The sequence below is a fragment of the Oncorhynchus masou genome, chromosome 24 (genome assembly GCF_036934945.1).
Source record: "Oncorhynchus masou masou isolate Uvic2021 chromosome 24, UVic_Omas_1.1, whole genome shotgun sequence".
Classification (NCBI taxonomy): Eukaryota; Metazoa; Chordata; class Actinopteri; order Salmoniformes; family Salmonidae; genus Oncorhynchus; species Oncorhynchus masou.
In genome coordinates this window covers 97,575,399-97,590,683 of record NC_088235.1, presented here as the reverse complement: position 1 = coordinate 97,590,683, position 15,285 = coordinate 97,575,399, and the positions used below count along the sequence as shown (strand labels likewise).

At 44.8% G+C, this 15,285-nt stretch overlaps 1 protein-coding gene across 1 annotated transcript in view; it reads right to left on the bottom strand.

The window, feature by feature from the left end:
- Positions 1-12,136, bottom strand: part of arhgap39 (Rho GTPase activating protein 39) — a 57,981-nt gene extending 45,845 nt beyond the window's left edge. The window contains exons 1-3 of the mRNA XM_064932983.1: positions 12,096-12,136; positions 3,546-3,608; positions 711-1,142 (exon numbers count right to left, since the gene is read on the bottom strand). Of these exons, the coding sequence (XP_064789055.1) occupies positions 711-1,142; positions 3,546-3,608; positions 12,096-12,136 (536 nt within the window). The remainder of the gene's footprint in view (positions 1-710; positions 1,143-3,545; positions 3,609-12,095) is intronic.
- Positions 12,137-15,285: the final 3,149 nt, after the last annotated feature.

Sequence of the window (15,285 nt, the reverse complement as noted above, 5' to 3'; positions counted from 1 at the left end):
ATGGGGCTGAATACTTTCCGAATGCACTGTACCAGAGGCCACTAAAATAGAGCTCGTTCTATTGCCCCCATTGGATCCCCATTGGACCCCCCCAGGCTCGGAACTCACAAAAACAACTAGTACTGGGCCACACACTGCGAAAACTACACTGACATTATTAATGAACTCTGAAAACCACACAAAACCACTGAACACTACTTCTCTTAAGGGGACATACTGACTGAAAATGTGTGTGCGTGTGTGTGCGTGTGTGTATGCGTGTGTGTATGTGTGTGTGTGTGTGTGTGTGTGTGTGTGTGTGTGTGTGTGTGAGAGAGAGAGAGGAGAGCTGGTTTGTCAGCTCTGGCAGAGACAAGAGCAGAGAACACATTTACAGGACACTGTGACCCCGGCCAAGCGATTTCACCAATCACAGAAGACTGAAGCAGATTACAGCAAATGAGCAAAATACAGACTTGTTAGAGAGAGAGAGAGAGAGAATAAGGGGGGGAGAAAGAAAGAAAGAGGAGGAGAGGGAGGGAGGGAGATAGAGATGGAGCGAGAGAGAGAGAGAGATGGGCAAATAGAATGTCAGAGAACCTACAGGATTTGTGGTTGTGGTCATGGTTCTGTATAAGACTTAGATACCACTGTGCCTCCTCCCTGTGGTCGAGTTAGAGTTAAGATTGTGGTCGGGTCATGGTTAGGGGAAGTGTAGTGTATGTAGTTACCTGTCTGCCTCCTCTCTGTTCCCCTGTTTATCTGATGCGGTCAGTTCCTGGTCCAGTGAAGATGAGGTGCTCCCCTCTCTACTGACCGCACTGCTCCTTCCCGGGCTGTTATCAGCTGACGTCCTCCCTCCTCTTTCTCCCCCTGTCCCTCCCCCTCCCGGGCAGGGAACATCCGTGTGCTGCTTCAGCGTCTGTAGCTTGGCGAGGGGGATGATGTCACAGGCCTGAGGGCGGTGCCAGACGGTGCGTTGCGTAGAAGCATTGTAGTAGTAGAAGCGGGAGGTGTTGGGGTCAAACAGCTCCCACCACTGGTTGTCCCCTGTCCTCTTAATACGTACCCCTTGAGGGGGGTCCCACACACACTCTCCGGTGAGGAGATTGGCATACATGCGTTCCCGCGTGCGCGGCTCTATGATCTCCACCCACTCCAACCTGCAGAGGGGGACAGAGGAGAATAGACAAGAGATGAATACTACTGTACTATAGCATCATGTGATGATATAGGCCCAGGAAATTAATACTATTCTAATTCCTATTACTATTTTATTCTAATTCCTAATTCTATAGTGTAAAGCTTATATGAGCCTCTTTGCAAACATGACTTTGGCTTTGAGATGTGAGCTTCTCTACAGCTGTGAGTCTGCCTCATCCTATCCTCTCCTGTGGAAGCCAGCTGCATGGGTCAGATGTGACAACAACCTGCATTATCCAGGCCACACCACATAATACACAGACAACCTCAAATCAAATCACATTTTACTTGTCACATGCTCCGAATACAGCAGCTGTAGACCTTACCGTGAAATGCTTACTTACAAGCCCTTAACCAACAATGCAGTTCAAGAAATAGTTAAGAAAATATTTACTGAATAAACTAAAGTAAAAATTGTAAAATAAAAATAAAAAACGAACACAATAAAAATAATGAGGCTATATCCACTGGGTACCGGTACGAGTCAATGTGCGGGGGTACAGGTTAGTCAAGTTTTTTTGTACATGTAGGGATGAATGAGTATGCATAGATAATAAACAGCAAGTAGCAGCAGTGTACAAACAAACAGAGGGAGGGCGTCACAGTGTAAAAGTTCGGGTGGCCATTTGATTAATTGTTCAGCAGTCTTATGGCTTGGGGGTAGAAGCTGTTAAGGAGGCTTTTGGTCTCTCCTTACTGTGCGGTAGCAGAGGGAACAGTCTATGACTAGGGTAGCTGGAGTCTTAGACAACTTTTTGGGCCTTCCTCTGACACCGCCTAGTATATAGGTCCTGGATGTCAGGAAGCTTGGTCCCAGCGATGTACTGAGCCGTACACACTACCCTCTGTAGTGCCACCTTACCTGACACCCTAGAAACACTCCAATTTGCTTACCAATAGGTTCACAGACAACGCAATCACAATCACACTGCACACTGCCCTAACCCATTTGGACAAGAGGAATACCTATGTAAGAATGCTGTTCATCGATTACAGCTCAGCATTTAACACCATAGTATCTTCCAATCTCGTCATTAAGCTCGAGGCCCTGGGTCTTGACCTCGCCCTGTGCAAATGGGTCCTGGACTTTCTGACGGGCCGCCCCCAGATGGTGAGGGTAGGAAACAACATCTCCACCCCGCTGATCCTCAACACTGGGGCCCCACAAGGGTGCGTTCTCAGCCCTCTCCTGTACTCCCTTGTTCACCCATGACTACGTGGCCATGCACGCCTCCAAATCAATCATCAAGTTTTCAGACGACACTACAGTGATAGGCTTGATTACCGACAATGACGAGACGGCCTACAGGGAGGAGAGGACGGCCCTCGGAGTGTGGTGTCAGGAAAATAACCTCACACTCAACATCAACAAAACAAAGGAGATGATCGTGGATTTCAGGAAACAAAAGAGGGAGCACCCCCCTATCCACATCGACGGGACAGTAGTGGAGAAGGTGGAAAGTTTTAAGTTCCTCGGCGTAGACATCACAGACAAACTGAAATGGTCCACCCACACAGACAGCGTGGTGAAGAAGGAGCAACAGCGGGAGGCTGAAGAAATTTGGCTTGTCACCAATAACACTCACAAACTTTTACAGATGCACAATCGAGAGTATCCTGTCGGGCTGTATCACCGCCTGGTACGGCAACTGCTCCACCCACAACCGTAAGGCTCTCCAGAGGGTGGTGTGGTCTGCACAACGCATCACCGGGGGCAAACTACCTGCCCCTCAGGACACCTACACCACCCGATGTCACAGGAAGGCCAAAAAGATCATCAAGGACAACAACCACCTGAGCAACTGCCTGTTTACCCCGCTATCATCCAGAAGGCGAGGTCAGTACAGGTGCATCAAAGCTGGAACCGAGAGACTGAAAAACAGCTTCTATCTTAAGGCCATCAGACTGTTAAACAGCCATCACTAACATTGAGTGGCTGCTGCCAACATACAGACTCAATCTCTAGCCACTTTAATAATTAATAATTGGATGTAATAAATGTATCACTAGCCACTTAAACAATACCACTTTATATAATGTTTACATACCCTACATTACTCATCTCATATGTATATACTGTACTCCATACCATCGACTGCATCTTGCCTATGCCGTTCGGCCATCGCTCATCCATTTATTTATATGTACATATTCTTAATCATTCCTTTACTCTTGTGTGTATAAGGTAGTTGTTGTGAAATCGTTAGATTACTTGTTAGATATTACTGCACGGTCGGAACTAGAAGCACAAGCATTTCGACTACACTCACATTAACATCTGCTAACCATGTGTATGTGACCAACAAAATTTGATTTTGATTTGATTTTGAATTTTACGGTCAAATGACGAGCAGTTGCCATACCAGGCAGTGATGTAACTGTTCAGGATGCTCTCGATGGTGCAGCTATAGACCTTTTTGGACGATCTGGGGACCCACGCCAAATCTTTTCAGACTTCTGAGGGGGAAAAGGTGTTGTCGTGCCCTCTTCATAACTGTTTTGGTGTGGTTGGATCATGACAGTTTGTTGATGATGTGGACACCAAGGAACTTGAAACTCTTGACCCGCTCCACTACAGCCCCGTCGATGTTAATGGGGGTTTGTTCGGCCCTCCTTTTCCTGTAGTCCACGATCAGCTCCTTTGTCTTGCTCACATTCGGGGAGAGGTTGTTGTCCTGGCACCCCACTGCCAGGTCTCTGACCTCATCCCTATAGGCTGTCTAATCGTTGTCAGTGATCAGGCCGACCACTGTTGTGTCGTCAGCAAACTGAATGATGGTGTTGGAGTCGTGTTTGGCCACGCAGTCGTGGGTGAACAGGGGGTACAGGAGGGGAATAAGCACGCACCCCTGGGGGCTCCCATGTTGAGGATCAGCGTGGCAGATGTGTTGTTGCCTACTCTTACCACCTGGGGGGCGGCCCGTCAGAAAGTCCAGGGTCCAGTTGCAGAGGGAAGTGCTTGGTCCCAGAGTCCTTAGCTTAGTGATGAGCTTCGTGGGCACTATGGTGTTGAATGCTGTGCTATAGTCAATGAACAACATTCTCACATAGGTGTTCCTTTGGTCCAGGTGGGAAAGGGCAGTGTGGAGTGCAATTGAGATTGCGTCATCTGTGGATCTGTTGCAGAGGTTTGTGAATTGGACTGGGTCCAGGGTTTCTGGGATAATGGTGCTGATGTGACCTGGGCTACTACTGGACCTAGGCTGGGCGCTGCAAAGAGCTGCTCACCACGGTGTCTGGGTGTGTGCGTGTGTATTTCTCAAATACAAAGACACACACCTTCTCTCTCTCTCTCTCTCTCTCTCTCGCTCATCCTTTCACCCACCACACCCCCTCTATCTCTCTCTCAGTCTAAGTCAGACATAGTATAATGTTATGAATGTGTAAAGCTATGAGAGGGCTGGCCCTCCATCACTAGACTGCCTACTGCCTACCCAGGGTCCCATGCTGCTGTAGCTGTAGGAGTATAATGGATGATGGAGGCATCACTCTGAGGCCCTCTACCGCCCTCCTCATCATTAAATACCCCATCCATCAAAGCTTAGTCTGTCTCCACACACACACACACACACACACACACACACACACACACACACACACACACACACACACACACACACACACACACACACACACACACACACACACACACACACACACACACACACACACAGCCACTCCCCATCCTGGCCACAGAGCCTCTGAGTACAGGTGTTTGTGACATCAGATGGCTGCTTTGTTGCTCCAGTATATCCAGCTATCATCAAAACAGCAGTACCACTCCTCTATGTTATGCTGTATGAGCCCAACACATCACAGCCTGTTGGACACATGCACTCAGCACACTCAGCACAGTTACATACAATACAACCTTGGTTAGGAATTGGACATAGAGTAATATGTGCTAAATATACTATTCATACGATAGTCAACTCCTGATAAATGTTACTGTTTAGGACAGTTGTGAGATCACTTATATCAGGAGGAGCAAGTAGAAAGAAAATATTTGAAATGGGATTGGAGAACTGCTTTTACTAAATAATCTATTGCTGGTACAGCACAAGGCTCCATGTTAGCAGGGTAGCATTATCCTCCTATTCCCAGTAGTGTAGTTCATTACAGCCTACTGAGCCTGGTACAGCACAAGGCTCCATGTTAGCAGGGTAGCATTATCCTCCTATTCCCAGTAGTGTAGTTCATTACAGCCTACTGAGCCTGGTACAGCACAAGGCTCCATGTTAGCAGGGTAGCATTATCCTCCTATTCCCAGTAGTGTAGTTCATTACAGCCTACTGAGCCTGGTACAGCACAGGGCTCCATGTTAGCATGTTAGCATCATAGCCATTCACAGCAGTGTCGTTCATTACAGCCTACTGAGCCTGGTCAGCAGGTTAGCATCATAGCCATTCCCAGCAGTGTAGTTCATTACAGCCTACTGAGCCTGGTCTGTTAAAGGCTGCAGGTTAGCATCATAGCCATTCCCAGCAGTGTAGTTCATTACAGCCTACTGAGCCTGGTCAGCAGGTTAGCATCATAGCCATTCCCAGCAGTGTAGTTCATTACAGCCTACTGAGCCTGGTCTGCAGGTTAGCATCATAGCCATTCCCAGCAGTGTAGTTCATTACAGCCTACTGAGCCTGGTCTGCAGGTTAGCATCATAGCCATTCCCAGCAGTGTAGTTCATTACAGCCTACTGAGCCTGGTCTGCAGGTTAGCATCATAGCCATTCCCAGCAGTGTAGTTCATTACAGCCTACTGAGCCTGGTCTGCAGGTTAGCATCATAGCCATTCCCAGCAGTGTAGTTCATTACAGCCTACTGAGCCTGGTCTGCAGGTTAGCATCATAGCCATTCCCAGCAGTGTAGTTCATTACAGCCTACTGAGCCTGGTCTGCAGGTTAGCATCATAGCCATTCCCAGCAGTGTAGTTCATTACAGCCTACTGAGCCTGGTCTCCCTATACGCCCACGGTCTAGATCCCCATCCACACACCAGCGCCCGGTGTTTTGATGTGCGTCCGGGAGTCCGCACCTTATGGGGGGTTCTGTCACACCCTGGTCGAAATATATTATGTTTATTCTTCATTTATTCGGTCAGGCCAGGGTGTGACATGGGTTATTGTGGTGTGTTTTTGTCTTGGGGTTTTGTGGGATGTCTAGCGTTAGTCTATGGCTTTTTATACACTTCTGTTTTCGCAATTTGAATTACATTTATCAAAAACGCATGTAGCAACAACACCTTGCAGCTTTAACGTCAAGAAAGGCACAGCCTGCCGGTGGCTGCAGTGGTGGGGTGGCAGGTAGCCTAGTGGTTAGAGTGTTGGGCCAGTAAACGATAGGTTGCTATATCAAATCCCTGAGCTGACAAACAAAAAATCTGTCATTCTGTCCATGAACAAAAAAATAAAAAATGAACTGGCCCACTCTGATCTAGCATGGTGTTTGGGGATGGAGTAAGCAAGCTACAACAACTCCATCAACCCTGCACGTTTTGTAGAAATTAACGGTCAAATATCTACCAATCGGATTAACGTAATTGTTTATTACAAGGTACGTCTTAATTTTTGCTGAACTTCCTGGTCTTTACTTAGATCATGGTAGCCAAAGTTTGTGAATTATAGATCTGTCATTCTCATTGCAAGCAAGTCTAAGAAGTGATAGATCTGTTCTATGTGCAATATTTCTATGCTTCACATTCTTAAATTTAGTTTTTGAGTCTACCAGCTTCAAACAGCTGAATATACAATATTTTTGGTTAAGGAAAATATGTTTCACAGCGGTTGGTTTAGATGGTACAATGACTGTCTACACTATACATTGCTTGTTTTGTCACGTACACTGAAATTAGGAGAACTATTACAATTTTAGCAACCAGGAAATGGTGGAGGGATTTATGCATAGTACACCTTTAATGTTCTCAGCATCACATATTTTATAGGGCCCTAGATGTGTGTGAGTGTGTCTATGTGTGTGTGTGTGTGTGTTTGTATGTGTGTGTGTGTGTGTGTGTGTGTGTGTGTGTGTGTATACTACTCAACTGTTTGTGTATCCCATCCATCAAGTCTAAGCACCGATAGTACGGGTGAAACAGTGGGTGAGGTTTTCCCCAAACCCAGCTGATAGAATAAAGGGGAGCTGCTGTTGTGTCCCCTAATTAGCTGTTAATCCTGTATCCATTGATAATCTAGTCTAATTTAACCAGATTATATAGAGGATGTCATCCATAACCACAGCTCTAATCCACTTTATAACACAGTGGGCCACGCCTAGCCAATCATAACCTGGATAGGCCACGCCCAGCCAATCACAGCCTGGATAGGACTCGCTCAGAGTAACAGCCCAGCCAATCCCAGGCTGAATCGGTCTAGTCCCTCCTCTCCTCTGTCTCTAAAGGCCAAATAGGATTCTGTCTGATCTCATTCGTCATCACATCACACATCTGTTCTCACATCTGACAGACAGACACATAGCTGACTCAACTGGGGATGCCTGGCTGTGTGAGACTGTGTGTGGCTGGGCGATGACCAAAATATCATATCACAGTATTTGTCAAATTTTGGACCGTATGAAGGTATTTCCTGCTATTTGATGTTTCTGAATAATGCAAGTTCTAACTGTGCTTTATGGGTAGAGCATGGCACCACATTTATTCTAATGGTTTTAATGAGATTTTCTCCATTCTGATTGCTTTATACTGTTCAATCAAAATTCAAACCAAAATATTAGGAGGACAAAACTGACAGTGAAGTAGTCCATTTTGTAGAACATTGCATAGGAATCAAAATTATATTTTGTAGCCTCAAACTCTGGTACTCAACCAATGGTTTCCATTTGCATAGTTATTTCCTCAATTCCAATATTCACTTCCAGCATTTTCGTAAATTTCTCCATTTCCTGCACTAATTAGTTATCATTGACACAATGTGTCACGTTTCTTGTGTCTTTGTATGCCTCTATTTCGTCAACAACCCAAAAAATCTCCATGATAATAATTAGTAGTCGGTCGATTTGGCAAGCTTGCCCTCCCGAAGTTGACTTGCTGTGCTAGAAAGTTAACTAACAGTCCTCAGGTTTCATTTTTTTTGTATATATATTTTTTTACTGGCCATAAAAACAGATTATTGACATCCTTTTTTCGAGTCATTACTGAACAATTTAATGTAACAAATATAACATTAAAATACTATTATAGAAGGTAAGGTAAACGTCTGTGAATGAATACCGGTACAGTTGACCGCACAGCCCCTCACATCAAATCAAATTTTATTAGTCACATGCACCGAATACAATACCGCCGAATTAAACCTTACAGTTTAATGCTTACTTACGAGCCCCTAACCAACAATGCAGTATAAAAAAATATGAATAAGAAATAAAAGTAACAAGTAATTAAAGAGAAGCTGTAAAATAAAAATAGCAAGACCATATTCAGGGGCGTACCCGTACAGAGTAATGTGCAGTTAGTACCGGTTAGTTGAGTTAACATGTACATGTAGGTAGAGTTATTAAAGTGACTATGCATAGATGATAACAGACAGAGAGTAGCAGCGATGTAAATAGTCTGGATAGCCATTTGATTATATGTTCAAGAGTCTTATGGTTTGGGGGTAGAAGCTATTTAGAAGCCTCTTGGACTTAGACATGGCGCTCTGGTACCGCTTGCCGTTACGGTAGCAGAGAGAACAGTCTATGACTTGGGTGACTGGAGTCTTTGACAATTTTTAGGGCCTTCCTCTGACACCGCCTGGTATAGAGGTCCTGGATGGCAGGAAGCTTGGCCCCAGTGATGTACTGGGCCGTACGAACTACCCTCTGTTGTGCATTGCGGTCAGAGGCCGAGCAGTTGCCATATCAGGCAATGATGCAACCTGTCAGGATGCTCTCGATGGTGCAGCTGTAGAACATCTTGAGGATTTGAGGACCCATACCAAACCTTTCAGTCTCCTGAGGGGGAATAGGTTTGTTGTGCCTTTCTTCACGACTGTCTTGGTGTGTTTGAACCATGTTAGTTTGTTGTTGATGTGGACACCAAGGAACTTGAAGCTCTCAACCTGCTCCACTGCAGCCCCGTCGATGAGAATGGGGGCGTGCTCGGTCCTCTTTTTCCTGTAGTCCACAATCATCTCCTTTGTCTTGGTCAAGTTGAGGGAGAGGTTGTTCTCCTGGCACCACACGGCCAGGTCTCTGACATCCTCCCTATAGACTGTCTCGTCGTTGTCGGTGATCAGGCCTACCACTGTTGCTGTCTGACAGACACATACAGAGGTGAGAGATTATGGATTATGGCTCTAAAGAATGTAAAGGAGAGACTGAACACATGGCCAATCATATTCTACTGTTGCAGATTTAGCCTACCACAAATGAGCAGATGATTCCTGCAGTGGTCTTTGTAAGTGTGTGTTCTGGTTCTCTTGTGAGCCATCTAAACAGGATTTGAAGGAGTTACAGATAGGGAGAACAGAGTCTGGAGGGGGGAATGAGGGACCTCAGCGCCCCCTCCTCTCTCTGACCCCCTAATCCGATCAGATTTCGTTCAATATGCCATCAAATAATCACAGCACACTCATACAGTCTGAAGGAATAGAGGCACAAGGCAGAAGGAGAGATCTGCAGTCTCATTAACACTACTGCTGCTGATTTCCTCCCTCCCTTCCCTCCCTCCCTCCCTCCCTCCCTCCCTCCCTCCCTCCCTCCCTCCCTCCCTCCCCCTCCCCTCCCTCCCTCCCTCCCTCTCTGTAAAATGGTTCAAGGTTCAAACACTTGAGATATTTTTAGCTATGTAAATGGAGTTTTGTGAGGAGCTGCGTGTATGTATGTGTGTGTGTGTGTGTGTGTGTGTGTGTGTGTTGATGCCTGGATGCATTTCTCTCCTAGTCAGACTGACTCATCTGACTCCTGACAGGTTAAGAGATTTCTGCTGGCGAGAAAATAAACAGGATTTCAGTGCTTTTACAGTACCACACACACACACACACACACACACACACACACACACACACACACACACACACACACACACACACACACACACACACACACACACACACACACACACACACACACACACACACACACACACACACTCTCTCTCTCTCTCTCTCTCGCTCTCTCTCTCTCTCTCCCCCCTCTCATGTAACCTCCCACAGTCCTCTGCTCTCTGTCACACAGAGATGATCTAAGCGATGATGTCATTATCTGTCGGCCCCCTCCCATTGCACATGACACATCCCATTATACACGACACACAGCAAATAGGCCTGTTTGTACACTTTTCAAGTGTGTGTGTATGTGTGTATGTGTGTGTGTGCACAGTGTGTGGTGTATCAAAGGCTGATGATCTTTGTGATGTGTGTTTTAGATCTCTGGCAGTCTCTCCAGATGCAGTGTGTGATGTTATACTGAGAGCTGTATGAAAGGCAGACTGATCTTCAGTTGAGAATGTCATTAGTTGAATCAGCTGTGTTTGCTAGGGATGGGGAAAAAGAGTGACTCCACTCTGGCCCTCGAAGACTGGAGTTGCCCATCCTTGGTCTAGGGACACTCACACAAACACACTAAATAACTTTCTAGCACAACAAGTCAACAACTTCAGGAAGGCAAGCTTGCCAAATAGATCCTCTGTAATCAACCATCTACCCCTAGTGGCAAAAGTAAGAACTGCAACTGAAGCCAAAAATACACAGTAGAGGAACAAAATAGAGGCATGCTAAGACAAAATAAATGTGGCACAGCGTGTAAATGATAACAAATTAGTGCAGGAAATGTTTTACTTTTTTATGCTGGAAGTGAACAAATAACTATTCAAATTGCAACCATTGGTCAAGTACCAGAGTAAGAGGCAACAAAGGAGAATTTTAATTCCTATGCAATGTTCTTTAAATACAACTACTTCACTGTCAGTTTTGTCCGAATATTATTTATGGCTAAAGTTTGGTTGAACAGTATAAAGCAATCAGAATGGAAACATGCCCATTAAAACCACTTTTTGCTACATCGCCCAACCCTCACAGTCACAAACGTGTAATTGTTGAGCCCCATCTGGTCAATGATTCCGTATTGGCTCTCAATAGTGTGTGTATGTGTGTGTGTGTGTGTGTGTAGTGTACTGTGTGTGCGTGGTCCCTTGCTGTAGTCTACCTGTCAGAGACAGAGAGTGATCACCAAGGAATCAATTGACCTCAGGATCAGCCAATGCCCCACTAGATTACTGTTACTGTACCATAGAGATCATACTCTGTGAAGGTGGGTAGGTCTGTTGTAATGAGGGTTACAGACCTCATCAATATTTGATTGACAGCCCTCCTGTGTGTGTGGCTGTGGAGGGTCTTGTGTCTCCCAGAGGGACACTTTAGAACAGGCAGGGAGGGGACCACTCAAGTGGCCCCCCAAAAAACAGCAAGGTACACACACACCCATTCATGCATAGACAGATAGACTCATAGTCTGTCTGGTTGAATGAATGACGCTGGCATTCACTAGCTAATGAGGTCCACAGTGAGTGAAGAAACATTATTAGAAAACACAAACTGGGGGACTTTCTACAGTAGATCCCCTCCCTATTGTGTCTATAGGGCTTGTTTTTATTTATCTGTTATTTAATCAGGTAAGTTGACTGAGAACACATTCTCATTTAGAACAACAACCTGGGGAAAAGTTACAGGGGATGAATGAGCCAATTGTCAACTGGGGATTATTAGGTGACCATGATGGTTTGAGGGACAGATTGGGAATTTGGCCAGGACACCAGGGTTAACACCCCTACAATAAGTGCCATGGGAACTTTAATGACCTCAGAGAGTCAGGACACCTGTTTAACATCCCATCCGAAAGACGGCACCCTACACAGGGTAGTGTCCCCAGTCACTGCCCTGAGGTATTGGGATATTTTTTTAGACCAGAGGAAAGAGTCTCCTACTGGCTCTCCAACACCACCTGCAGCAGCATCTGGTCTCCCATCCAGGGACTGACCAGGCCCAACTCTGCTTAGCTTCAGAAGCAAGCCAGCAGTGTTATGGAGGGTGGTATGCTGTGTTTCAGGCTTGTGTTTAGGGCTTGCACAATTACCGTATTACCTTGTAACCGACGATGATGGATGAAGAAAGACCGGGCAGCAGAGCCTACCGGTTGACATCTCAATCGCGTTGTGCTTGTTTTGTCCAGCAGAAGGGGCTACTCCCTATAGCAGCCTCATTCACTCTTCTTCTACTAACTACTTGCTCGTGCTAGATTTAGAGAAAACTGCTGTGGAAAACTTTGCCAGAAGCTAGCAAGTGTCAAGTGAATCTATAACATCACCACAAATGTCTTTTCAAGCCAGGTAAGTTACAATTGTTTGAGATACTAACTAATGATGTTATAATGTCACAATTTATTATATAGATAGATTATCTGCTTTATAAGGTTTTAAATAGGTTATGCTAGCTAACATTAGCTATGTCGACAAAGTTAACGTTATCTAGCTGGGTTAGCTAGCTACTTTCATGGTAGCTAGGTTAAAAAACATTCACATGTAAACATGCAGAGAACGGGCTATTTTGAAAATATGATTATATTAAATTAATGCATAATTCTGAGAATATTTATTTGTAGATTACAATTTGAATGGTTTGGCATTATAAGTAGTGTGAAAATATATTTAGACATTTTCATGGATAACATTAGCATAATGTTTTCTGTTAGCGTGGAGAGGAGGAAGACTGGATAGGAAGAAGAGTGAAAGAGAGAGAGGAGGAAAGGTAAAGATATGTTTGCAGAGCCTGCCAATTTATTATTCCAAACAATGTTTTTGAGATAAAATACAAAAATGATAAAAGCAATGGAAATCTGTTAACCAAAGTATTTGATCTAATAGTGTACTATTTATTATTAAAGATTGGAGAGAAAGGAGAAGGAAAAATGAAGGGAGTAAAAAGAGCGAAGCGAGGAGACTGTAGAAGAGTGAGGTGGAAAGGTAAAGAGAAGGAAAGGAAGAAAGAGCAGGAAGATGAGTGAAGACAAGAGGAGGAGAAAGATTGGAGGAGAAGAAAAAGTTAAGAGAGTAAGAAGAGCGACACAGAGAGAGTGAAGAAGAGCAGACAGAGGTACAATGACTCTTTCCAAGAAACGGAAATGCCATTTTAATGACAACATGATGAGAGAATTTCCATTTATACGCTCAGGTCAAGACGATAGAATGGTTCACTGCACCCTTTGTAATTCCTCTTTTTCAAATGGCAGCGGGGGAAGAACGGCAGTGGTAGAACATCAACAGACCAAAAAGCATAAAGCCTCTCTGATTGCCCGTGTCACACGGAAGCTTTATGAGCCAAAGTTTACATGTGCTAGGACACAATGTGAAGTCATAGTGAGTAACGTGTTAGCACCATGTGCTAGGACACAATGTGAAGTCATAGTGAGTAACGTGTTAGCACCATGTGCTAGGACACAATTTAATTTTACCTTTATTTTATTAGGCAAGTCAGTTAAGAACAAATTCTTATTTTCAATGACGGCCTAGGAACAGTGGGTTAACTGCCTGTTCAGGGGCAGAACGACAGATGTGAAGCCATAGTGAGTAACGTGTTAGCACCATGTGCTAGGACACAATGTGAAGTCATAGTGAGTAACGTGTTAGCACCATGTGCTAGGACACAATGTGAAGTCATAGTGAGTAACGTGTTAGCACCATGTGCTAGGACACAATGTGAAGTCATAGTGAGTAACGTGTTAGCACCATGTGCTAGGACACAATGTGAAGTCATCGTGAGTAACGTGTTAGCACCATGTGCTAGGACACAATGTGAAGTCATAGTGAGTAACGTGTTAGCACCATGTGCTAGGACACAATGTGAAGTCATAGTGAGTAACGTGTTAGCACCATGTGCTAGGACACAATGTGAAGTCATAGTGAGTAACGTGTTAGCTCCATGTGCTAGGACACAATGTGAAGTCATAGTGAGTAACGTGTTAGCACCATGTGCTGGGACACAATGTGAAGCCATAGTGAGTAACGTGTTAGCACCATGTGCTGGGACACAATGTGAAGTCATAGTGAGTAACGTGTTAGCACCATGTGCTAGGACACAATGTGAAGCCATAGTGAGTAACGTGTTAGCTCCATGTGCTAGGACACAATGTGAAGCCATAGTGAGTAACATGTTAGCTCCATGTGCTAGGACACAATGTGAAGCCATAGTGAGTTACGTGTTAGCACCATGTACTAGGACAAAATGTGAAGCCATAGTGAGTTACGTGTTAGCACCATGTGCTAGGACACAATGTGCCATAGTGAGACACAATGTGAAGCCATAGTGAGTAACGTGTTAGCTCCATGTGCTAGGACACAATGTGAAGCCATAGTGAGTAACGTGTTAGCTCCATGTGCTAGGACACAATGTGAAGCCATAGTGAGTAACGTGTTAGTAACATGGACAACTACTTTGGTAACAGGACCTAGACCAGGTTGAATTTGTGTCCCTGTCCATTGATGTGTCCATTCATGGACATGTAAAGCTGCTGCCAATAGTAGTCAGATATTGTAAGATATATGATGGCAGCACATCTGTGGAAACAAAACTGCTTGATTTTGTTGAATTGAAAGGAGAAACAGCAGAGGAAATTGCAGCTGAGGTCCTGGTGGTCATCCAAAATGTAACCTGGAAAACAAAGTCGTGGCATTCTCTGCCGACAACACAAATACTAATTTTGGTGGACTGAATAGGCTGGGGAGGGTCAATGTCCATACCAAAGTTAAAAATGCTCTGCAGTGGGAGGTGATTGGCTTAGGTTGTCCTGCTCACATCATTCATAACACTGCCAAAACAACTTCGGATATGATTCCCCTTGATGTTGAGTACCTGCTCACAAAGATATTTGGATATTTTCATATTTTCACCGTCAGAGTAGAAAGACTGAAGAGCTTTTGTGACTTTGTTGGCCAGGAGTACCATAACATTTTAGGACACAGAAATGTTTGCTGTCTGTCCATGTTCCCTGCTCTAGAAAGAGTGCTGACAATGTGCCATTGAAATCCTTTTTAATTTCTGAAAAAAAATGCCCTGTTGTCCTGCGAACAATGTTCGAAGATCCACTGACTGAACTTTGGCTGGCCTTTGTCGATGGAAACC